Source organism: Stylophora pistillata, chromosome 3 (genome assembly GCF_964205215.1).
Source record: "Stylophora pistillata chromosome 3, jaStyPist1.2, whole genome shotgun sequence".
In the NCBI taxonomy this organism is placed as follows: domain Eukaryota; kingdom Metazoa; phylum Cnidaria; class Anthozoa; order Scleractinia; family Pocilloporidae; genus Stylophora; species Stylophora pistillata.
Genome location: NC_142521.1, coordinates 12985001 through 13011726, shown reverse-complemented (window position 1 = coordinate 13011726; position 26726 = coordinate 12985001). Strand labels below are relative to the sequence as shown.

At 40.2% G+C, this 26726-nt stretch overlaps 1 protein-coding gene and 2 pseudogenes across 1 annotated transcript; all 3 read right to left on the bottom strand.

The window, feature by feature from the left end:
- Window positions 1-2057: 2057 nt before the first annotated feature.
- Window positions 2058-17966, bottom strand: LOC111340280 (uncharacterized). Its single transcript, XM_088755518.1, has 6 exons — window positions 17740-17966; window positions 11373-12111; window positions 7048-7547; window positions 6415-6445; window positions 4981-5951; window positions 2058-4197 (listed from the first exon to the last, which is right to left on the bottom strand). Exons 2-6 carry the CDS (start codon window positions 12079-12081, stop codon window positions 4000-4002), a joined length of 2409 nt encoding a protein of 802 aa, XP_088611644.1. The 5' UTR covers window positions 12082-12111; window positions 17740-17966; the 3' UTR covers window positions 2058-3999.
- A 2821-nt stretch (window positions 17967-20787) lies between these two features.
- On the bottom strand, window positions 20788-21385 carry LOC148734583 (uncharacterized; annotated as a pseudogene).
- Window positions 21386-24342: 2957 nt separating this feature from the next.
- LOC148734582 (uncharacterized) lies at window positions 24343-26683 on the bottom strand (annotated as a pseudogene).
- Between the last annotated feature and the right edge of the window lie 43 nt (window positions 26684-26726).

Sequence of the window (26726 nt, the reverse complement as noted above, 5' to 3'; positions counted from 1 at the left end):
CCGGAGTGAGGAAAGAACTTTCTTCTTTGACCTTTTCCTTCTTCTGGTCCGGCAAGCGGGAGCTTGTCTCTCGCTCTGCTGTGATTCAGTAGCCTCTATTTGGTGGGTTCTCTATGGTCGATGTTAGCTTTAAAGTATCTGCACTTTTAGGTCAATGGGTTAGACGGTTCACCTCTTCCCCATCTGGCTGGTCTACCTTGATGTCTTTCTGGTTTCTCCTTCGCTTTGGTGTTTCTTCCTCAGTTGTTTTTTTCTCGTCCTTTCTCGTTTGACCCCAGGGTCTTGCCCCCCTTTTATCAATCCCTTTTACAAGCATGGCGAAGCCTTGATGGCTCCTTTTCCCAATCTAAGAACTCTCTCATTTATGACTCTTCCTGTCCCCTCGTCTATTCCCCGCGGCTGACATGACTACCAAGTCTTGTTACCTGTACATCCTGTCCGAAAACATAGTCCCTCCACATTGTATTGATAAGTTTAACTCTGTCTTCCCGAATCTGGATTGGTCGTCCACTTGGCGCTCCCTGACATTTTTTGATTTAGATCGTCATGTCACTGATCTTAACTCGAAAGTGGCACATGGCGTTTTGTATACTGCCCAGCGTCTGGCCTCTTTCGGCTTGCCTATCCTCCTTCCCTGTTTCTGTGGTGCTCCTGTTGAATCTCTTCAGCACCTATTCTTCTACTGCCCCCTCGCTCAAAGTGTTTTTTCCTGGTTGCAGTCCTTATTGTTCTACTTTTCCCCTAGGTGTCCTGTGCTATTAGTACGTCATGTTCGTTTTGGTTTCAACTCTGATGAGTTAGTGGTTATCCCTCGTGTGTTCGTCTACCTCCTTAACCTATCGAAATTCTTTATATGGCAAGCTCGGAATGACTTTCGGTTCCGCAACTCTTGGCCTGGCGCTGTGGACGTCATTGCTGTGGACGTCTGAAGTTCCACGTCGCTATCTTTTACAAACGTTTCAAGTCCGACAGGCGCCGTCGTTTTTTCATCGTCAGTAGGGTGCCCGTGGCATGGTTGTATCTGTGCGTAATGACTCCTTAGTCTTCTCATTTTGACCAATTTATCTCTGTCTGGTAGCTTGAATGAGTGTGTCTTGTGCCACTTATGCTGGGTCTCCTTTATTGGTATACTTCACAGTGGACTGCTCGGTCTTAGGGTTTTTCCCTCACCTGGATGAGTGTCTCTTTGGGCCACTTGTGCCGATTCGCCTTCACTGGTGTACCGCACAGGGGCATGCATGTCTGGTACCGTGTTGTAATGTCTGGTCCTGTTTTATGTTGAGTGAGTTAGTGAATTTTTGGAGTGAGCGTGTTAATTTTTGGTGAGGTGGGGTTCGATACCCCAGCGTAGTTGGCGACTGGTGTCCCTCGTTGTTGGTGGACCCCAACCCTAAGGCATTGCACTCCAGCCATGGGTTGGGATTAGACATGTAGGTCGGCAGGTATTGCACGCCCTCGTGGGAGCCTGGCCGTCCGCCTTAAACATAATAAACTTTGTCATTCTTTACGATATCACTCATGAAAAGAAATCCGTGATGAGTAGATCATAGGATGAGATTCTGAGGCCCGTTTCTTCAGACCACGTTCTTCGAATGTATTCCTGTTCCCGAGAACCATTGTTTGACTGAGAGCCTTCTCTGAGGCTCCGGAGGAGAGATGATTCTTTTCAGAAAGGTGAAAGATTTAGGTAGTGCTATTTAGGACAATTTGTGAGATACCGTTGTATTCGAAAAAAATTCTCACTGAGGAACCGCCGTGTTCGCCAACACCTGCGTATTTTCTCGCCAAAAGTGCGTCAAAACTCGTTTGCACGCGATAATCAGCGATTTGAAAAAAACAGAAAGTTGTGTGGATTGTTGCTAAGACTGAGAAACAGACAGAAAATGACCGTAGGAACTCTTCCCAGGACCTGACTTCCCAAATGAAGAAGACAAACTAAATTTCTCACGAGAAGGATGTTGTGGTGCGTTTATAATCTTACGTTAATGGTGTTTGCAAACTTTGTGGGCGAAAATAAGGCAAAATCAAATTAGGATGCCATTTAGAGATCATTTAAAATCAACTTAAGATATTTATTGGAATATTTTTCCATGATGTAATAAGCTAAACAAGTGGAGAAAGCTCGAGGAAAAACATGATGTACCCTCATAACAAATAAGAAAAATAAGTAAGACTAATTAAACTGAGTCACGAACTTACTACTGAATAGTGTCTCAAATCATAGAAACCTCCTCTGAATTTTCTTCTATGAGAATTTAGTAGGTCATGTTAGTTTAAAATACCCTGCCTTGATAAAATTCTACAATAAAAACAAGAAATGGGAGGGGGGCAGTGGCCTTATGGTTTGTGCGCTCAACTCCGGATCGAGTGGACCAGGTTCGAGCCCCCGCCGAGGACTTTGTGTTGTGTTCTTGGGCAAACCACTTCACTTTCACAGTGCCTCTCTTCACCCAGGAGAATAGATGGGTTCTGACGAATTTAATGCTGCGTGTAACCCTGTGATGGACTAGCATTCCATCCAGGGGGGAGTAGAAATACTCCTAGTGGCTTCATGCTACGGGAACCGGAGTTAAGCGCCGGTCCAATGGGCCACTGGCTCGTAAACAGGCTTTACCTAAATATCAAGAACACTAACTATGTAGAATTTAAGACGAAACAAAAAATAATTAATAGCGACATAACCATCTCACTAGATGGGTTCTTACTTAGTCGACCACAGTTAGTCAACTTTTTAGGAGTACTCATTGATGAAAATCTTTCCTGGAAATCCCATATACATCACATTTGTAAAAGAATATCTAATACCCTGGTTTGATCTCCAGGGCATAGAATTTTAAATCTACAAAAACTAAATTATCTTTGTAATTTACACTTGTCTAATCCTATTTAACTTCCTGCAGCATAGCTTGGTCTTCTACTCATGTAAAAAAAATTCTGAACCGAGTATTCCTGCTCCATAATCGTGCGATGCGAGTGATATCTAAAGCTTACTTTCGCGCTAATACTGCTCCATTAGTTTTTAAATTGAACATTTCAGATATCTTCAAGATTAATTTTTTTTACATAGTCTTATTTAACTTTTCCTTTCACTACCGTTTACTTCCGCCATCATTTCTTAATCTATTTGTCACCGATAGCTTCATGCATTCGGAGAATACCAGAAGAAGCACTGATTAATGATCTCATCATTGTCGAACTAAGGTTAATTATGTTTTTTGTGTTTTTTATTTTATCAAATCGATAGATATAATGACGATTTAGATTGGCGGTATCGCTGACTTATACATACCTTTTTTCTCTTCCTTTTTTCTTTTCTAGTAAAGAGGCCTTCCTCGTATAATCCCCGTAGTTTCTGGAGGCCCCCTTGCCATCTATTTAAATATTGTTTAAGTATGTATTTTGACGGCTCGTTAAAATACGGCACAACCCGTACAACTCAGTGATACCACACAACCAAGCGTCTCATGAGATAGATGTATTTTTACGAGTTATGCCGTGTTTTGACCAGCCCGTAAGGCGAGCCAAAATACAAATAACGAGTAAAATACTCAGCGAAACGACTAACCAAAACGTCTAATAAGTTATTTATCATCCAACACGCCAAACTGTTGTTTCAGTGCGGGCGAATTTCGCGGACATTTATTTACGGGGAGTGCGTGACAGAAGTATTGAAGCGGACGTGTTGCTGTTTCTATTTTCTTCAATAAATGATGGAACTCCATTGTTGTCTAACCGCTTTTCTTCGTAGGATTTATCCAATAAACTTGGATCAATATTCGCCAGCCATTCCGACTCTTCGTCGTCAGAAAATGATTTAAATTGTCCGCCATGTTTTTTGTAACTTCAATCCAATTCGTCGCTTGCGCGATGCGAGAAAACCTGTTTAACCGGTTCTCGGGAGTACAAATACATGATATTTGTACGCGTCTTGGGTGTTATTTGTACTCTACGAAGTGTAGTCAAATGTTGGCAGAGAATAATAAATTATGAGCTATCTGCTTACAGCGACTGTTCCAGTTCAGCAATGATTTCTTTCATGTTCGGTCTGGTCTGAGGCTTTTTTTGTACACATCCCCGAATGAGTGTTCTTAGCACTCTCTGCGTCACCATTGCGATTTGCTCCTCACGTCTCTGAGGGTCTGGCACTTCACGGATATTCATCTCACAAAGAAGAACACCAAAACTGTAGACATCGATCTGATCACGAAAAAATAATAATAAAATCGTGAGCATGAGCGTGCGTACGATTTTTGTATAGGCACTTTTCTGTTTGGTGGTGTTTTTGCCTGTTTTTCAAAGAGTTTTCCGTTACCACTTTCGAACGTTCTCCACAGAATTACAACACTTAAGTTGTGTGTATAGAATCGGGATAATCTATCATATATTACAAAAGTTAGCTCTTTTTAGTAGAGGAACGTTCCTTTTTAACATGATTTTACTCTGCATCGAAATTATAGTTTTAAGGTATTCTGTACAGTAACCTTTAATACGTATGATGCACGATCCTCGCAGTAGAGAGCGCTATATATGCAATAGCGAAAATCAGACCTGAAAAAAATCAGGCCTGTACGGGATTCGAACCGCTGACCTCTGCGATACTAGTGCAGCGCTTCACCAATTGAGCTAACAAGCCAACTGGGAGCAGGCCGTTCAATTGATTCGTAATAAACCCGTGATGATAAATCAGATACAATGCATATATGAACGTTCATATATTTAGAACTGCGGTATTTTTTTTTTTCAGGTCTGATTTTCGCTATTGCATAAATAGCGCTCTCTACTGCGAGGACCGTGCATCATACGTATTTAATACCGCAGTTCTAAATATATGAACTTTCATAGTAACCTTTAAATTCACAGTACTTGATCGGTAGGCCACGCATTAGAGAAACTCTCATCGGATTAGAAGAAAATAAAACTGAGGAGCTCTACCATAACGGTTTTAACAGAAAAAGCGGTCATTTTGAAGAAAAGTTTCACCTTTTCCGTTTGATTCGCAGTCATTGCTTCAGGTGCACTGTAACGCCGATCTCCAGGACACATTGTCGTGGTGTGTTTCTTAAAATTAACGGTGCCATAACCTGAGAGCTTGGCTCGCCACTGTACCCCCTGTCGCCACAGTAACACCTTTGAACTGCTCACATTACGATGAAGAATAGGGCAGGGATGTTTTTGGTGGAGATAGTTTAGAGCTCGAGCGACATCCAGAGAAAGAACGAATATTTCTGTCTGACAGAGAAGTTGGTTCTCTAACAGTGCTTGTAAACTCGTTTCCATGAGCTCTGTTACATACAATTGACTTCCTTCGTCGTTTGTTGCTCCAATGAACTGCAGCAAACAAGGGTGGCGACAGCTTGAAGCCATAAGCATTCCTCGTTCAAATAGTGTCCGATTGTAAGGACTTCTAACTGTCTCGTGGATTTGTTTCACAGCTACGACACATCCAAAATACTTGCCTTCGACCCAAAACCCCCAATCTTCATGACCAAGACGTTTGTCCGTCAATTGAATTTGATCACGAGAAATAACCCAGTCTGGTGATTCTTGAGCTTTAAGCTCAAATAATTTTCGTCTGGTTACTGAAAGAGTTGTTTGAAGTTCACTTATCTCATGGTCTCTCGCTCTTAACTGGTCTTTTAAGATAGCAACTTGACGCTTTAAAATGGACATTGGTTCATCTTTTTCATGTGGTTGCTTCCCGACACTTAACAATTCTTCTTTCACGTACTTCAGATCTCTAACTTTCTTTGTCACGTTTCTCAGCTGCTGCGCCATTTCCTCTAGTTCTCTATGTGAATCTTTCTCGCGCTGTTCCATTTCCTTTACGATTCTAGCCTCTCTTAACTCTTTCTTTCGTAGTTGCGACTGCAATCGTGCAACCTCCTGTTTCATTGTTCTTATTACCCATTTCAAATTTTCTTCTTGCTCATTTTTCTCTGTCTCTTCCTCTTCTATTGATAAGATGAAAATTATTAACAGTTTTTTTTCGTAATAGGGCTAAATAAAGGGACTTTGTCTGGTTTACCATTGAATAATTGTTACCGCATGATTGAAACAGATAGAAGGAGCAAAATTACTGGTGACGCAAAGGTTAGTGAACAAGTCTGAGGATAAAAGTGAAGTTTCAGTGATTTCCTTCTCAATCAATCTTCACCCACTCGAACGAATGTTTGAACTAATATATTTGATCCGGTTTCATGGGGTCTAAAGAGCCCTCTGACCAAAGGGGGCACCGCCATGCTGAATATTCATTTTCACCTGTGATGCTAATGAGAACAAGGAAAATATTTCAAAACTGGAACAGAATGTGGAAGTCTCATTTCTTTCTTTTCCTTATCGTACTTCTGCCGTTCCATTCGTACCTGTATCTTTCGCTTTTTTGTCGCCTAAAAACTAACTACTCTTCCTACATACCCTTGCGACTTTCGCTCTTGAGATCTCCACCCTACGAATAAATAAAAAAGTTTTTATTGAAATGGTACAAAGTAACATCATCCCTTTAAAAATGTATCTTTGTTGACTCTCGTTCAAGTGTTACCCTTGTGATAGACCGGTCAAAACTCTCACTTGCGTAGCCTACTGCTTGGCTGGAAGCTTGTTCATCAGGAATCTTAATTTTTTTTTTCCTGAAACGATTTTGTGTCGCAGAAAGTGAACTGAAAACAGAGCTTAAGGAGAACTAAATTTACGCAAAGTTTTGAACACAACGACGTGCAACTATGTCTTTGGGGCTAGGACGAGTTTTGAGATTATCCTGGAGCAGTACAATTTCCATGCATTACCTTAAAGATCCCGTACTTTGAAATCCTCTCATTGAAAGATTAAAAAACCCAAGAAAACAAATGAGCGTTTTGTTTCCGTATTTGTCATACCTTTCTTTTGTTATACACGTTATTTTTCGAAGTTTCAAGTTTCAAAACTTTCTTGTGCAACACAGAGAAGAACTTTTAGAATAACGGACCATGAGCATTTAGAAGACCAAGTTCTATCTGACGTCGAATGTTTGTGTCAAACGCTAAGTAGGCTAAGATAACCACAACTACCAACCTCGTCCACGAGAAACTGTTTGTGTTTATGGTAGTCCTCCTCCCTGATTACAGTTCTCAGTTTCACTTCACTCAGAGAGAGCCTTTCTAAAACTTCTGAGGTAAAAAGTATCTCCTCGGCAACCTTATTCAGGTGGCCGCTAGAATAGTCTTTCCATAATCCCTCAAGAATTTCCAGTGAACTGCAAGCAGTGGTTATGCACAAACTTCCGGTACCGTAATGCAGTATGCGGAGCTTAAGCTGCTTCGATAAGTATTCCAGAAGCAGCGTAAAGGATTCTTTAAATGACAGAATGACTTTCCAGATGTCAGAGGCTTCTGATGGATTCTGGCCATTTCCTTGATTTCCTCCAGATGTTGCTTCGGCAACCGGAGATTGTGGTCGCTGCTCTTCTACGGACAGCGGGGTCATACCTGTAGATCCGGGGCCCGAGTGGAAATGGGCTAAGTGTTGCTCTCTGCGAGAAATTCTCTCCAGCTCGAAGGTAATTAGAATAGAGTCTGCAACGCATAAAAATTTAACTTTTTACTCCGTTGAAAAATAAGCTTATGTGATTTTGAAGCACAGTGGTACTGCGTCGATCAAATCAAAGCTTCAACATCCCCACGAGCACCCCCTCGCCTCCTTTGGGTACTTGAACATTTGAAGGCTGATGTGTTGAATTCCCGCCTTCTTGAGGCCAAAATTGAGTTCAAATGCCCTCCCAAATGCCACGCGTTTTCTCAAGTTATTTCAGGTTTTGAATTTGTCATCACACTTTGTTCAAGCTTTTCTAACACCTCCCCCTGCTAAGTATTAACAATGCGTTCATCGATCACAACAAACTTAAGTTCAAACGGCTGACTTTCAAAAATTTTTAAGTTGGATTTTCCGTCCATTTCCGACTGCTTTATACCTGTAGAAATCGTTCACACTGTTTTATAACTAAGTTAATCAGTGACATTGGACACTGCGTTTTTTTCGACATATTCTTGTTTAACTGGTTTGATCACGTGTGTTTTGACATATAATAATCTGATTTCGTTTTAAGATTATTATGTTTTTTTGATCGAGCGAATTGATGTATGAGTGATTACAACAAATTAAACCAAGGTTAACGGAGTTTCGAATACGACTATTAAAATACCTTCAAAATGATTAGAAAACATGTTTTTGAATACTTTATGTGGAAAGTAATCGATATCAAAGTCCTACAAGCGACGGAAACAGCTTCCGTGTGGACGATGCTCCGATTCCCCAAAGGGATACGCATTATGGCCATTGAGTGATAATCGAACTTTCTGACTTTTAGTGGGCCTAGAGACAATTTAACGATTCCACGGCCGGGTCAATATTATGTTTAAACTAAGACACGCGTCCGTAAAGTGTTATTTAAACGAAGGTTTTGGGTCAAAACGGACAACTTCTAGAATTTTCTACATGACGCAACGCAATCTTCTGGCCGCCAAGTCAAGTAAACAACGATCTAGGCGCGTGTTTCGTACACGTAAGAAGTTCGTACGTTTTTCACTTCTAACAGTCTACCAGGGAATGATTTAAATAAAGCTTTCGCCTTGAAATATTTCTTGGTCATTTTCGTCTTTCTTCTTAATTACAGTTTCCAGGTGATAAGTATAATCCGCAGGCGTGTTTGTACAGATGCGTAAGACCTCCGCATCTTTAAATTTTAAATTTGATTTCTGAGGAAACCTTGACATCCATCTATGATTTTTCCTTTGAAAATAAGTTATTTAAATGGTCATCTTTCATCGGAACTTGTTTTAAGGAAAAGTTGATTTCAGAAAAATTCACTTCTCTTATTTCCCCATTGGCACGCGAAACACTCAATCAATCAATCAATCAATACTTTATTTACCCACGTAGCGTCAAGGAGCTCATAGAGCTCGTTCAAAATACGTACGTGCCTCTAAGATTAAGAATCTAAAAAACCTAATACATACTGTCAAAACCTAATTGATTAGAAATTAAAATAACTAACAATTAATATTAAAATTTAAGTTTGTACAGTAAAATTCAAAGTCACTTAAATACAGGTATAAAATGGTGAAGCAATAGCTTAAATAATTTAAAATTAAGATTAAAAATTAAGTTTGTACAATGAAATTTAGAGTCACTTAAATACAAGTATAAAATGGAGAAGCAGCTAAAGTTTCAATGTTCTCAATAGCTTCTTAAAAAGGTTGATATTATTGGCCAGTTTTACACTTGTAGGTAATCCATTCCACAGCTGCGCACACATAAAAGTGAAAGATTTTTTCATAAAATTTAAATTAAATTTAGGTGCGCACAAATTAATGCCAGTTCCCCTCAGGTTGTACATAGTTTCCCTAAAACTGAAAAAATCTCTGATGTATTTGGGACCGTCGTTATGCAAACATTTATATAACAGAATAAGAGATTGTTGTTTCCTTCTCTGGTCTAACGTTTCCATATTCAAGATTCGCAGCAATTCATAATAAAGGGTAGACTTGAGATAACCTAGCAGTGATCCAAGAATATAATAGTTGGTATCTTCTAGCCGATTCGCTTGCACTTTCCCCAATCCAAGAAAGAGGGGGCAACAGTATTCAAAATGAGGGAGAACGAAAGTTTTATAGAGCCTTAACATAACATTGTCAGGGACAAAACGCCTGATTCTCCTAAGTGCGCCACTTTTAGCGTATACCTTTTGAAGCTGTTTAGTAATGTGATCCTTGAAAGATAGCATGCTATCAAGTTCAACGCCAAGTATTTTGATAGATGGCAGTGTCTCAATGACAGAGCTATGTATGGCCAGGTCGTAACTGTACTTACAGGGACCAATGGGTACTGCTTGCGTCTTTGTGTTGTTGATCACCAGATGATTCTCTCGAAACCACGATAATAACAGCTCAAGACCATTATTCACTACAAATTCGAGAACCATGGGCGAGACGTGTGAGGCATACATAGTTGTGTCGTCGGCGTATGACCTCAGAGATACATCCGGTATGGCGTAGTTCAAGTCATTTATATAAATGTTAAACAGCAGCGGTCCGAGGAGGGACCCTTGGGGAACGCCCACCATTACTTCTGAGTAGCTGGAGCAAACACCGGATAATTTAACTCGCTGTTTTCGCCCCAACAAATAGGAAGAAATCAAGTTTAATGCAGACGGAGAGGAGCCATACACTTTTAATCTAGCCAATAGGAGGTTATGATTAATAGAATCAAATGCTTTGGACAGGTCCACTGCCACGGCTATAACTGCCTCCCTTTTGTCAAGGCTTCGCCTCAAGTCCTCAGTCATCTTCAAGAGTGCGGTGCAACAAGAGTGTTTCTTCAAGAACCCAGATAGATTCGGATAAAGATGTTCATAGAAAGCGCCGTACAGCTGGTCAAACATAACCTTCTCGTACACTTTAGAAATGGCGGTAAGAATGGAAACAGGAAGATAATTTTCTTTGCGTGTATCCTCATCTTTTTTAAATACCGGTGTCAAGTTCCCACTCTTCCATTCGGTTGGCCATGATTGGTTCATAATCAGATAGTTGATCAGCTGTGTTATCTCCTCCGTTAGGATGGGAGCAGCGCGCCTTAAGAGACGCGGTGAAATTCCATCTACGCCAACAGCCTTACGGGGATTTAGATTGTGTAAGATTTGACGAACATAGCCGCAGCTCACAGGCTGGAAGACAAACTGATCTGGCAGCATTTTGCTAGCGATTAGATTTACACTTGGATGATCGTTGAAGTCATTTTCACGGTGATTTGTTGAAACTAAATTGGCGAAATAGCTATTAAATATTTCCACCACCTGCCTAGGTTCCGTCGTGACCACACCGTTCTCTACAAGAGTTATGTTACTTAGTTTATTTATGCCAGAGTTAGGAAGAAGAGGCTTCATTTTCTTCCAAAATTTACCAGGAATCGTTGGGTAAAATACTTCTGCCTCTTGATTTTTATGGGGACAAAATTGTCCAATAAATTTTATTTTCGGTTTGAACCAAAAGGGGCACAATTTAACCAGTCTGATCCATGAATTCTACGAGTAAAAAAGTCTCTTTCACCGCGGCTGGTCACTTGCATGATCACGGCTGCGGGAAACGAGTTCTTCAAACCACGCGCAAGCGCACACCACCATGGCGTGATGCGCAGCCCGCGTGTGCATTGGCAATACCAGGCACCGTCCTTTTCGTCTGGCGTGGTCAAAAGTTATTTAAATTTAAGTACGAACAGTCTAAAAACATCGTTTCGACCTTTGACATGATCTGAAGGGTTTCTTAAGGGAGGTCAAGGTTATGATCGAGATCAGTTCCTCTTGAGAGGCTTTGAAATCCTCTAAATATTATTTCAGATACACTTACCTAACTTTTCATTAAATTTCTGAAACTGATCTTTGACATCTATCTTTACTTGTTGGAGTTGATCTTTCAGATGCTCAACTGAGCCTTTAACATCCATGTCTTTCTTGTACCACAATTCAAGTTCTTCGACGCAACTTTGTGCCTCTGGAGTCAGGGGGTCAGTTAGCAGTCTACCGATAGACTTTTCCCATTCATCTGTCTTCAAGGGGCCGAGGTTTCCAGCGATTCTCAGGAGAGCCTCACTAACCTCGTTCCATAGATAAAAAAACTCGGAGTCCGAGATTTCCATTTTCTGGTTGTGGCCGTATATGGAATTACGGTAGAATTTTATCCGCGCAAGATCTGCCTCAAGACTAAGGTCTGAGGTAACTGGCAAACTGTCCCATCCGGTGACTGGAGCTGTAAGATTACATATTGTTCTTAACAATCTAAAAGTCAAAGTAATGTCAAAATCGGTTGACTTTCCAAAGGTACCAGGGGACGGATAGAGGCAGCTCCTCTCTGCCTTGGAAAGCTTTGCTTTGTTCAGCTGTGACCGTATCGCAGGGTCGCCGAGCTTTAATGGAAGGTCTTTTGGCAAATGAATGGCATCAAATATTTCCCGTAGGAGCCTGACACCTCCACACATCAAAAGTCGGGTTAAACGCTGAAAATTTTCCTTTCCAAATGTTGAGCGCAAAGTCTCTCCTGCATCAGTGGCAGAAGCCATTTTAATGAAGTTTATCGAAAGTAACCTTTCCTGCAAGATAAGGTCAGCGTGTGTTATTTAAATACATCGTTTTAGGCTTGTCCAGTATTGCCCTGTTTTCTTGGTCAGGTGCATTGCTCGAGGGATTTTCTTTCACCAAAATTAGACTCTTTCTTCCCGTAAATCGACACGCACTAACCCTGAAAAGCAATTGCGTGTCATCCGCACTAAATTATCTTAATCCAACAGGGATGAACAGGTATTTTTAAAAATCGTCTAAAATATGATTGGGGAAGAAGGGCGTGGTTGCCTCATGCGTTGTGCCGATGATACACTTACGTATGTGAATTGTGAGCGTCAGATTTTACATTTTCCTTCAGAGTTGATTAAACGATCACTAGGAAGTGAAGTGAACTTGGCCGGTCTTAGCCGTAAAAGTCCGTACACGTCATGAAATTCAATTAAGAAAAAGGATAGCACCGCGTTCCCGCGCAAAACTGAAAACAAACCTTCCAAACGCTTTTTAAATTACATATTATGAATCCTTGGTGGTGAAATTGTAAGTGCCATCTTTGACTATTACCGCAGCGAAGGGCTGTAGAGAGAGCGGTATCAGCGGCAGTCAGAAGGACGGAGAGGGTAGGTGGTGGGGTTATAAAAATAACGCCTGCCTGAAGTAATTTTTCATTGTGGGAAACTCCGTTCCCCAACGAACAGAATTTCTGATTGGTGCAGGTAAGCTCTATCTATCAATCACAGGCCAATTGAAAAGAACTGCTGGCGGTTTTTTAATTGCTTTTGGGAAAAGCTTGACATTCCAGATGCTAGTTCGCAACAAGCAAGTCATGATGGATTGACGGGTAAACCATCCAGCGCAGTTTCGGTTGTTCGCTCCAAAGTACCGCCGTTTGCGATCAAATAAAAGATATAGGGTGCGACAAATATCAGCTCATATTTTCATCCGCAGAGGAAGTCTTGTCGAAGGCATTTCTTCCCTTCACGCTGACGAAGGGTTAACGCTCAAGACATCAGCTTTGAAACTCTTTACGGTGGCCAATTTACATAATCAACTCAGTTGATAAAACCAAATTACCTTGTTACCCCCAATGACGCACCACCACAGTTTCTTTAGAAACTTACCCCCTCAATCAATTTCTACCTAATTATTATTTGGTCTTATCACGCAACGTGCTCTCTTCCTTACCACCGCGCTGTGTGACGAGGCTGCGTTGGCAACTACTTTTTTCCTCACTGGAAAAAACTGTCTTACGGTTTCACTCACTGGCTCTATGTGTGTTTGTTTGGTTCAAAAGACTGTGCCTCCGGCTTGTAGATGAACTCGTTTTGATCGGTTACCCGCTCATTTCCGGAAATGCAATGGCCTACCACTTATTAAAGGGTGCCATTTAACAGCCTTCTTCACGGCTTACCCCACCTTCCCTCCCACCTAACTCAATATCAAACCTAAACGGTCACAAGCTTTAATCATGGTTAACTAGTTGAGCCCTTATAAGACACCTACACTGCAGTTTAATCAACTGACCAACCATATCTTTTACTGAAGATTCTTTCTCATAACTCTATCAGTTTAGTGAGGATTTTAAGATATCTTAAGAAGTACAATATGGGCTCAGAGTTGACTACAAGTTTCAGAAATTTTAACGCAGCCATGTTGCTTTTCCAACTGGACCTTAATAGAAGGCGTAGCTGCTATGGTCGTAAGTTACTATATACCACGGTGAGGTCAAATTCTTGAACTTTCGCGTTCACGATAGGAAAGGAAACACAGATATTAGCTGAATAGTTAGTGATGACATTTTCACCAACCTTTCCCAAGTTTGAAATTGGCGTAAAATCAACCATGAATGACATATTAACAAAGAATTGTGAGCTCTCTAGCCAGCGTAATGGTTCATGTCCTTCGAGAGGACTTCGTCGTCAAAACAGTCGAGGTTTTGAAAGGTCGTCTAGGAGTTTTCCTTTTATTTAGAAATTAAAACGTGTTTTTGGTACCACTCCTCCACTTACAACGCACATGCAGTCAGCTTAAGGCTTGATACTAAAGTATAACTGGAGCTTTTACTTCAAGGGCTAGTTTTGCTGACTCAGAAAAAAATTGCGTCAAGAATTTGCATAAAGCACATTTAATCGATAATCTCGTTTATGCCCTATGATTGCTCTTTTAGCGAAGGTTGAAAAGATCAGCAAGCTATACTGGTTACTTTCTGTGTCGACTGCTAAGTTAAATATCCGCTTGTTTGCTTTTAAAAGCTCTCCATTGATCACATCTCGTGTTTGGACCGTATTTTTTCGATACAATTACGGGTTTACTTGTCACTGTTAAGTGCACTTTCTCAGACAAATGCCATTTTTCCAATTAAACAACCTAAATTTGCGACATAATCCCACCCCGCTTAAAAAAAAATTTCACAAGAAAGTGAATGCTACTGTTGGTCCACTTTCCACACAATTCGCACGTACTTAGACATTTTCTACCGATCCAAAAAAAAAAAAAAACAAACCTACATTTTTTCAGGTATTCCGTACGCACGGGGCAAAGTACAGATAGGCAACAACCAAATAAGGTTCTCACGTTGTTATGCCTACATGAAAGCCTTTGAAATATGATACTTTTCTCATCGTTTCATTTATTTACACTTGTTCCGAGAACGAGGACCAACAAAATAGAGGCTATTGGATATAAAATAGAGTTCTGTTTTGCCTTCTACAGCAAAATTGTGTGTAAGAATATTTTTTAGGCAACCAGCTGTATCTGAATAATTTTGATTTTGTCCTTGGCGAAGGAGCAGCAGTAAACACACTCTTAGCCTCCAAGCATGCCTTATTTGGTCTCGTCACGCAACGGGGGGAGAAAGCGCGTTGTGTGACGAGATCAGACAACAGCTGTGAAGGAGACTTTAGGAAGCATGGCACAAATATACTTTATTTTTGCGAACAATTATTCAGACACCTGAGGCAATACAATAAAATACGTGTGTCTGGGTTTATTTCAAATAATTGGAAGGATTTTATTGGCTCTCCATTTCACGATATTTTCATTCACTATTGAAATTTTCTGAGAGTAAACGCTCCCTTTCTTTTACAAAAATGAAAACATTAGTTACCAAGAGTCCCAGTTCAAAGCATCCATCCAAAGAAAAAAAACTCTTATATGCTTTGCATGCCTATGATTTTTTAATGGCCAGGTTTGCCACCGCGTTACACTGTCACGACTCCATAGGCAAATTTTGTTCGATTCGAAAGGTTGATACCTCGATGACAGTGGACTTCGAGGTATCTTCATGAATTTTTCACTTACTTTAAAATAAAGCACCATCGTGCAAGTGGGTAGAGATTTTACGACAACTTAATCTTTGAAATGGTTTTAAATAGACCCTTCCACGGTTTTATCGGCCATATTGGTTGGACAATATGGCCATAGAATCTCTAATGATAAGAAGACGCGCATCGCTCCCCTCGATTAAATTTTCGCTTTGTTCAGGAGCAAAAATTAGTTTTCATCGCTGAAAAAGAGAAGACATCAATAAAGGCGAGTGAATTTTTCTCCTCTCGGCGAAAAACCTTTTCTTCTCTGCGTTTTATGGGAACATTGAGATCGTTTTTCTTTGGACGTGACATAATGCCAGAAGGTCAGAGTACAGCTTTTCCGAATGACTTTTTGTATTTAAGTAACTTAATTGTGCAGAGAAAAAATTGAAATAAATGTGTTTACGTGCTCCTTAAACCTTTTCGTCCAGACAGGCTAACATACTCTTGAAAAACCAATAACTCGGCAAAGAGAAACCCTTGGTTTAATGGGTTTTGGAGATAGGTGTTCTGTCGGCGGCTGTAACAACGATAGAGGAGATCCGAAAAAATGGGTCATCCACTCACATGTACAGAAGTTATCGTTCCACAAGCCCAAGCAATTATTAATTGAAGCATGGTCTCGACAGGTTCAGAAGGGAAGAAAATATTTCTCAATAGGAAAGTCAAGGGAGAGTGTTAATTGTCGTCTGCTCCAATCATTTTCGAGACGGGAAGCCTTATGTAAGCAATCCAATACTTACTCTTTTTTTTACTCCTTTTGAGCATTCAAATACTAAGTCACCCAAAAGGCAGCGATTATCAACATCAGTTGATAATAGTGATATCATCACTGCAAGTGACGAATTGATGAAAAGTGGAGACGATTCCCCAGGGTTAAAACTGTGTACAGTCTCTGCACAAATAACCAGAGATGCTGATGTTCGACTCTATAGTGGCATGCAAAATACAGATGCTTTCAGAACCTTATTTGAGTACTTACTCCCATCATAAATCCTAAAATTTAAAACTACACATTATCGATGACTAAAAAACATATTCTAATTTCTCAACCGAAAGAAGTGCTTTTTAAAATGCCATTCTCGCACCATGGCGGCCACGAGGTCACCTTCAAACAACATATCAATCTGCCCATAAAACGCAGTGATAAAAAGGTACCTCGCCAAAAATTCGGCACTTACTTTCAGTAACGCCTTATCTATGTTCCCACTAGATTTGGAGACGAAAATAAGCGATTTTCCCTTTATAAAGTTACGATATTGAGCGAAGGTACCGACGCGCGTCGAATAATTACAAAAGAATATATTGCAAAACGAGGTTTTGTTTGACCCCCAAACAATATGGCCATAAAAACCGTGGAAGGGTCTATTGTTTCGATGCGAAGACATTCGACAGGAAAAGCGATTTGTTTGGCAAACTAGACCTCGCCATTGAATCGAATTCAATAAAGGAAAACATCTGGCATTTTACGTTTGTTCACAGTAGTTTTAACGCTGTTATAATGATTTTACGTGAACCTAAAGACGGAGAATTGTGATAGTAGCCGAGGCGACTTCAATGCCTCGCGTGACCCAGACGTTTACAAGCTCGAGAAATAGAAAATATCGCGTTGATCGACTTTGATTTGACTCTGAAGTAGGTTTCTTTCAAGCTGACTGTTCGTTTAGTTCGTGGGCGCGATCTACTCCGGTGCAAGAGGAGGCTTTGTGCCACGTTCAGTCGGACGAGACGAACCTCATCATTTAGCCGCATGTTTAAACATCATCAGCATTAATAATATATTCTAGAAGAAACCTCATCTAAAAGGCTAATTTTACTTATCCTTAAAAGATACCACTTTCCGATGAAATTTCTTTGTGAGAACGGAAGTACTTGAAAAGGTATGATCACCTTTCATGCGCAAATCAGAAATTACTAGTAAAATTGGTAGGTCAGTAAGACACTTCATCAGTCACTCTGGAATGGATCCCGAGGGTAAATTTGAAATTTGTGATTTTTAGATGATTGGGGTCCAATAACTTTAACTACTTCTCAGTTCTCACAAAAAGGCTGAAGGAAATGCAAGTACAGCGCGCGAAATAAAATTATGAAAGGAAGTTTGAGAAAGAAAAATTAACTTATAGATTCTGTTGACGAATGACAAGCGTCAACAATGGCCGATTGTGACTTTCTTTCGGCCTGCACGCTGTTGCTGACAGGGCATGCAAACCGGCACAAATTCCTACTTAACTTCCTACTGCCAAATAGATAAATAACTCGATCGAAGGGATATTTTTTTATAATTACGTGCAGCAGTATTTCACTCCGAAGAAGCTACTTAGTAATGACTGAACAATAATAGGATGCCCTTACCCTCAAGTTTCGTCTTCGATATTGATTCTGTCTGTTGAGCAAATAACTAACACGCGTGTTCCCCAATAAAGAAAACCATTCAGAAAGCAAACGCAGTGTCCCTTACACCGTCTCGACTTAAAAGCTGTTCGAACGTAAATGGAAAGGTCCACGAAATCTGCGCGTGCCTCCGTCTCTGACGCCCGAATCCCGTTTGTTTATCAACGGAAGCTACAATCTCACGCTGCTAAAGAATAGGCTCCTTGCATCCTTGCACTAAGAAGTCACGTGATCTTTTCCGCCATGTTGGAGGGCAAACAAGTCGGTTGCTAAGGGAAACAATAGGGAGCTTAAGCAACCACGACGACGAACAGAGGACGACGACCGGAAGTAGCGAGAACGCCACTGCGCAAGCGCGAACCAAGAATTCCGTCGTCGCCTTATCGTCGACGACTTGAGATGGACCAGTTTCACGTCGTCGTGAACTTCTGAACTTTAAAGCAATTTTTCTCATCAAAAGGTGCGGCTTTATTGTCGTTTTTTGACAGTCTATGGCCGGTTGGAGTTTGTATTCGCTTCTTCGGTTGATTTAAACCTCCCTGTTCAGTTTTCTAAAGAAATAAAATTCGAAAACTCACTAATTCATTTTCCTTCCTTCGTACAACAGATGTCAAGTCAAGCGGTGAAAGTGACCACGTTAGGATTAAATTTATTTGAGTATAATTTATGAAAGAGTGCTGTTTATCATTTTTATTGAATGAAAAGGTTTAAATGGCAGTGCAATACACCTCTGCGTTCGGTCAAAAGCTGTGTGTATGGAACTGCCGCTTTGTTGCTGCTAAAACATTTTGCGTGTTGCTGTTCTTCCGTCGAGACGCTTTAAACAGCAAAGAATTCTTCTGATCGGTGTGTCAACATGAGTTTGAGTACCTCTCAGGTTTTGCGAATCTATTTGCGAAATGTTTGATAAAGATCTAGATTTACAGCCATAAAAATTATTCCGACAAAATCACACGGGAAAAAATAGTATTCTTGTGCGCGACGACTGATCTGTGCCGATCGCTAGCTCGCATTGATTAAATTGACAGACTTGTGTCCTTTGCCCACCAAAGGAAGGAGTCAAAGGTAGAACATATCAGGCTAAAGCATGTTGAAAATCAGGCAAGCCTTGGGAAAAATAGGTTTGTTTATACCAGCAACACTTAGAACTGAATTTAAATCTCAAATAACTTCCGTAAAATTTATATTTTAAACTTTTATCATGCGCAAATTATTGTAAATAAAGCTAAAGCTTAATAATTCCTTGGACTTTTGATGTTCAAGAATTGAATAACCTACTCTCGAACTTCCGATATAGGGGAAAATTTGATCCATGACTGAGAAGAAGGTTTTGGAGGTCTCTGAACGATGTCATTTCTTAAACTGACGAAGCGATAATAAACAAAAATTTCAGACGTCGTCGTCCTTGAGCAACTTCACCGCTTAAGTTTCATTTTCCTGCTAAAAACGACGTCCTCCTTCCAGACCCTCCGCGATTACTCGACGTCGTCGTCGTTCCTTTCGTCGTGGTCGCTTAAGGTGGCTCTATATAGTATTTTAGAAGGCTTTGGGTATTACATATGCATGAATAATTCAGTCTCCCTTGGCAAATTTTTATCTCCCAGCACTCGATAGAAGATCAGTAGTGAAAGCCTACAGCCTTAGACTATATATGGAAGATCCTTTCAGAACCTTAAAGTTGTTGCCATGGCAACTACTGATAGTGCTTAGCTTGTATTTTTTTACCTACCTGACTTCTAGATAGTGTTTCTCTGTTTCTACGCGGTAAATTTTCTTTTTTATTGGGGAAACAGAGTTAACATCCAAGGAGTTTCAACTGATAAAGCCACAAGAAAATTAAATCTGTACATAATTTTCAGAGTAATTCGCAATTTTCGTTTTTGACGCGTTTTACATTTATAAGTATGATGCACGATCCTCGCAGTAGAGAGCGCTATTTATGCAATAGCGAAAATTAGACCTGAAAAAAAATCAGGCCTGTACGGGATTCGAACCACTGACCTCTGCGATACTAGTTCAGCGCTCTACCAATTGAGCTAACAAAACAACTGGGAGCAGGCCGTTAAGTTGATTCCTAATAAACCCGTGATGATAAATCAGATACAATGTATATATGAAGTTCATATATTTTGAACTGCGGTATTAGATAAGTATGATGCACGATCCTCGCAGTAGAGAGCACTATTTATGCAATAGCGAAAATCAGACCTGAAAAAAAAAATCAGGCCTGTATGGGATTCGAACCACTGACCTCTGCGATACTAGTGCAGCGCTCTACCAACTGAGCTAACAAAACAACTGGGAGCAGGTCGTTAGGTTGATTCCTAATAAACCCGTGATGATAAATCAGATACAGTGTATATATGAGGTTCATATATTTTGAACTGCGGTATTAGATAAGTATGATGCATGATCCTCGCAGTAGAGAGCGCTATTTATGTAATAGCGAAAATCAGACCTGAAAAAAAAAAATCAGGCTTGTACGGGACTCGAACCACTGACCTCTGCGATACTAGTGCAGCGCTCTACCAATTGAGCTAACAGAACAACTGGGAGCAGGCCGTTAAGTTGATTCGTAATAAACCCGTGATGATAAATCAGATACAATGTTTATATAAAGTTCATATATTTTGAACTGCGGTATTAGATAAGTATGATGCACGATCCTCGCAGTAGAGAGCGCTATTTATGCAATAGCGAAAATCAGACCTGAAAAAAAAAAAAAAAAAACAGGCCTGTACGAGATTCGAACCACTGACCTCTGCGATACTAGTGCAGCGCTCTACCAATTGAGCTAAAAAGCCAACTGGGAGCAGGCCGTTAAGTTGATTCGTAATAAACCCGTGAAAGGAATAAATCAGATACAATGAAATCGAGGATCGTGCATTATACGCATCTAATACCGCAGTTCAAAATATATGAACTTCATATATTTCATGAAGTAATGGATTTTTGCAATTCTGCGCTAAATACCTCGATTCGTTAACCAATCAGAATGCAAGATTTTATTCAATGATGCGATTCAAATTGAGGAAGAACTTTTCTTAAAACTTTTAGGTGAATTGCTTGGTGCCACATATAGTGAAAACAAAATTTAAAATACACCTGACTTAAACGGGTTTCTCTTTTTTTCGATGGCGACCAATCTTCTACCATTCCTTTAAAATCTAATTTCCTCTTTGCCTTCCACTCCTTTATCGCACGAGTCCTGTCGTCCACTTCGAGTGGGTTTCTTTTGTGAAAACCGACCCTTTTCGTCACGCATTGATGGTTGTTTTTCCCGTGTCAGTTGCACCTCTGCAGACACTCCAGCTGTTTTCTGTGTATCATTGCCCATGGAGCTCAAAGCGAAGCCTGCAACCATAAAAAGTGCACCGTGACCACTCTGCGACTTCCTTCGCGTTCGATCACGACCGTCTACCTTCTCTGATATCGGCGCATTAAATGCTGCGAATTGACTCCAGTTTAACCACGTCAAGAGAAGACGGAAGAAGTGTATCTTAAAACACATTTTTAGGAGTTTGTAAGTGGAACGTGACTCGTGGTAAAAGTCTCGCCGCCATGTTTAGTTTTGTTCTTCTTTTAAATACTCGCGCGTTCGCGCCATTCGTACCCATGCTTCGCGCGCCGAAAAACTATATAGAGCCACCTTAAGGTGGCTCGTACCGGTTTTCATCTTTTTGATGGTTTATAACTTTGAAAGAATACAACAGAAAAACTGACCAAGGCCAGTTGAACACTTTTACGGGGTTGAATTACATAATCATTGGTTATCCAAAAATAAGTGTCATTTCGCCCCTAGCAGTTTCCGTGGCAACGCTTTCATAGGCTTATTCAGACGCATTTTTTAGCTTGTGGCTTAAATAAGTCGAAAACTATCCCGGTGACCCCATGAATTTTTCAGTGATTGCTTTTGGCACTTGAAAAGGAAAATGCACAAAGATTTTTAAAAAATTCTACGGAGTGGAATTTCAGAAAATCTAGAAAAAAGGCAATTTTCAGACATCGCAAATTTCTTTCGGTAGAATTTTCTATTCTTTTTTTCTGATGATTCCTTTCGACGTTATTATCATATTGGAACAATAAAAAGAAGGGGTCGCCGGACTTGTTTTCATGCAATAGCTTTCGTGAGTTTAGCAATTTCCGCGCGCGCTCTCGCGCATTTAAAAATCTGGCTTCTATAAGATCGACATTTGCTCGTGATCTATTATAGCTACCGCTGACAATTGCGTGTGCTCGCGCGCGCGCCTACGATCTGATGTTTACAGACGTTTACTGCTTATTAAGAAAATCATTAAACAACTGTCAAAGATAGCCTCCTGAGCTACACACGACTTCTGGCTATATCATTTTCCTAAAAGTGGAAAATGACAAAATGACAAAAGAGTTCTCTGTTCCCCGCGCGAGGAAACTGGTACGAGCCACCTTAAAAATCCTACACACGATTTCTGTTATAGCTACCGCTGACAATGACGTGTGCTCGCGCGAGCGCCTAATATCTGATGTTTCCAATCGTTTACTGCTAAGAAAATCATTAAACAGCTGTCAACGATAGCCTCCCGGGCTCATCTTAAAAATCCTACACACGACTTCTGGATATATCATATTATTTTCCTTTAAGTTTCAAAGTCTTCTTCCACGCTTCTTTCAAGAGTGACCTGTTCCCTGTACTAGTTTCCTTGCGCGGGGAACAGAGAACTCTTGTGTCACGCGCGAGAGAAACGTGCGAAAGAAGCGCGAGATCAAAAGATGAAAATTCAAAACAAAGATGGCAGCGCGTGGATTTTTTTCCACTTTCGTGAGAAGTTCACCAAAGAACATGTATTTGATGTGTTGAGTGGCCACTGTGAATACAGGAGATAGAAACTAAGATAAAGAAGACGATTTTCGGAGAAGTAAAGGTTGCTTGACTTCACATCTAAAAGAATTATTCAAACGATATGAAATCTTGCGATGGCGAAAAAAAAAAATTACTCAAGTGAAGAATAATCTACCTGAAGTGGAGGAAGACTTTGAAACTTAAAGGAAAATAATATGATAAAGCCAGAAGTCGTGTGTAGGATTTTTAAGATAAGCCCGAGAGGCTGTCTTTGACAGCTGTTTAAAGATCTTCTTAGCAGTAAACGATTGGAAACATCAGATTGTAGGCGCTCGCGCGAGCACACGCAATTGTCAGCGGTAGCTATAACAGATCATGAGCAAATGTCGATCTTATATAATCCAGATTTTTAAATGCACGAGAACGCGCGTGGAAATTGCTAAACTCACGAAAGCTATTGCATGAAAACAAGTCCGGTGACCCCTTTTTTTTTTTAATTGTTCCAATATGATAATAACGTCGAATGGAATCATCAGAAAAAAAAAATAGAAAATTCTACGGAAGGAAATTTGCGATGTCTGAAAATTGCCTTTTTTCTCAATTTTCTGAAATTCTATTCCGTAGAATTTTTGAAAAAGGTTTGTGTATTTTCCGTTTCAAGTGCCAAATGCAATCACTGAGAAAAATCATAGGGTCACCGGGTTAGTTTTCGACTTATTTAAGCCACAAGCTAAAAAATACGTCTGAATAAGCCTCTAAAAGCGTTGCCATGGAAACTGCTAGGGACGAAATGACACCTATTTTTGGATAACGAATAATTATATAATTCAACCCCGTTAAAGTGTTCAACTGGCCTTGGTCAGTGTTTCTGTTGTATTCTTTCAAAGTTACAAACCATCAAAAAAATGAAAACCGGTACGAGCTACCTTAAGCTCCCTAATGGCTGCCTCGTGAGACGACGAAAGGTGAGTTGTGCAAATATTTGCTCTACTTGCTTCTTTGTTTCGAAACAAAACGATCTTTATCCACTGAGAACTCTCAAAAAGAGAGACTGTAATAGTTGCAGACCAACTGATGTATTTGATTTGTCGGAAAGCTCCATATTTGCTCGTGTTTTCGCGTTCGTATAATCCGCACTTTGCCAACTGGTATGTCATATCATTTTTTTTTAAACTCCCTTTCAACGCCGGTTTTGTCTATTTTTTTTAAGTTGATATTGTGAGGCGATGATAGTCGAGTCAATGTAGTTTCCAGAATGGTAGCGAATAAAACATTTCTGAGTGAAGGTGAGAAAAATAAGTGTTTACTTGTATCCTCACTATATACTGGTTCTATTTCAGATAAAGAGATCATAAAGTGTTATGGAATTTTAGATCTTTTGGAGCCTAATAATAGTGTGATGGCTGATAAGGGTTTTAATATTGATGATCTATTATGTAGTAAAGGGGTAAAGCTAAACCCTCCACCATATCTTTTAAATCCTGCACAGTTTTCATCAGAGGAAGTCAAAGAAACAAAAACCATAGCCAACGCCTGGATTCATGTGGAGAGGGCCATACGCCGAATTAAAGAATATCATCTTTTCAACAATGAAATTCCTTTGTCACTTTTGGGCACTGTCAATCAGATGTGGACAGTGGCATGTTTGCTTGTAAATTTTCAGGGGCCATTAATTTTGAAAAATAATCTGTCTTAGCAGGTGCCACAGTGTGTTATCATTATACATATTAGTGATGTAAATGTTCTCACAAAACATAGTTAAAATAAAACATGTCAACCTTATCCTTACATTCTTGGAAAAAAATAGGATCAAATACTGTTCTTTGGCAAAAAACAAATCATCTTTGATGTAACAGAAAAAGTCACACTAATCCAGGCCAGAAGTACCTAATTGGCATTGTACTTGTAAATAATATGCATGTTTCTTGTTTAGGGTTAATCCATTTGAAATGGGGTCATGCTTAAGGTAAGCGACATCATCTAATCTGGTTGTTCCTTGCTGGACAACCTTTGTCTCAAAGAAGCCATAGGGACTTGATGAACCATTTTGAGCTGCCTCAATATCTTAAACCTACCTGTCTGGAAAACTTCCAAGCCAGGGGCATTTTGGATTTATTACCAGGCCACTTGAGTACAAGTTTACCATCCCTTTCTTTGCTTTAGTGGCATATACGGATGCTGCTCTTCCCCCATTTCTATAGCGGGTTCATAGCAGCTGTCTGTACAAGCCTAGATGGCTGAAGTTGTTTAACAAGAGTATCAAAATTAGAAATTCTCTTTGCCACTGTTCCAAACTTGCTTGCAGTGATTCTTTTTTTTTCTTAATGAATGCCAAAGGTCACTTTCATCCTGTTCTCTCAGTTTTTCTTCTAAAGCATGTACCGTCTCTAAAGTGACTGTGACTCTAACTTTGCTAATTTGTTGCTGTTCAAACAAATTGACTCATTTTTTTTAAACCTTTAACCTGCATTAGGAAGGGGTAGCTTGGGGAATGAGGTGTGAGCAGAGCCATTTATAACATTTTTCTGTGAGCCTTTGTTGCTAAGATGTTATAGACCCCTTTGGCACCATTCCAAATTTGGTTTGTACAGAAGGAAGATGTGAGCTTACAAAGTTTTCCAGATCTGGTAACAAACTCCACAGCAAAGGCTCAGGATTTAGATTTTTGAGTTTAGCTTTTTGATCAGGGCCCAGAATATGATACTGCAATGCAGGTGAGTACACAATGGTTTTAATTCAATTATTATAGTTTGCACCCTCCTGAGGCATCTTCACCATCAAGGTGTCCACACATTGAGGATTTATGTGTTTCCCTCTGGGAACACTCCATCACTGTGCCATCATAGTACATGTCAGATCATCAGGTAAGCTCTTTAGCCCAAGTTGCTTAAAGTGTGACAAGTAAAAAAGAAGGCTCACAACATGGTGACAAATCCCTCCAATACCTGCTACACAAGAACACTTTCCAGACACTGTTGTTTGATCCATACCAATCATCACTTGAAGGATATTGTGGTGGTTCATTTTTCTTCATCAATCTGTAGCATCTGGCCAAAACAAATGCCTCCGAGTCACTATACGTAACTGTTGAAGTTGAAGTTCATTTATTTGTTTAAGCAGGTTGATTAATTGGCAGCTGTAATAGCTGATGTGAACCTGCTGTCCTAACCCACCCATCCCACCCCAGGGGAGGACATCCATCACACAGTAATCTCGTGTGTGGGAAATTAATGTCTCCTGCCCCAACCCTGCAGGAGACGGGGCCTCCATTTATTCGTCCCTATCCGAGAAGACTAGAATATCTAACCATTTCTTGATGTTATAGAAAGGTAGCAAATTCTTCTCAATTATTTTAAGACCTTGAGTGTTGGTCCGGCCGGGGCTCGAACCCTCGACCTCCCGCACTACAGTCCAGCGCTCTATCAATTAAGCTAACCGGGAGAAATTTGTAAAATTAATTAGGATCAGTCTTTACCACTTTTTAAGGAATGGTTTCATAACATGAAAGGCGTAAACATCAGCAACTTTCAGGAGACTACATCAATTTATTTACCAGTGCACTTCCTTTTGATGTTATGGAGATATCCTGGCTCTGCAAAACATTTGTAAACTTGGCAGTGCCTTCACATCCCGTTGAACAAGTTGCATATTTCTCTACATCGGTGAAAGTTATACTCGGTAAACGTGAGGGTCCACACTTGGATTACTGAGAAAATCAGTCCAATCAAACAAAGCTAAATAGCGTCAACCTTCGGTAAGTTTCGCATTTTGTAGACATGCAACTAGACTACAATTCTTGACAATCTTTACCTAACCCAAAGAAAGAGCAGAACTCTTGTAAAAAATCGAATAAATGAATAAATGAATCAATCAATCAGTTGATAGGCTTAAATAAACTTTCGCCTGCCATTCGTTCGTTCCCGACGCGTTAGAAGTAAAAGTGAATACAAATGCTCGATCACAGAAGCTCTTTGGGCATGATGCAAATTTGAAGAGTGGATAAAGATGGTTTTTTTTCCAAAATAAAGAAGCTAATAGTGCAAATATTTGTGTAACTAACCTTTCGTGACCCCACGAGGCAGCCATAGTTTCCGGTAGCAACCGATTTGTTTGCCCTCCATCATGGCGG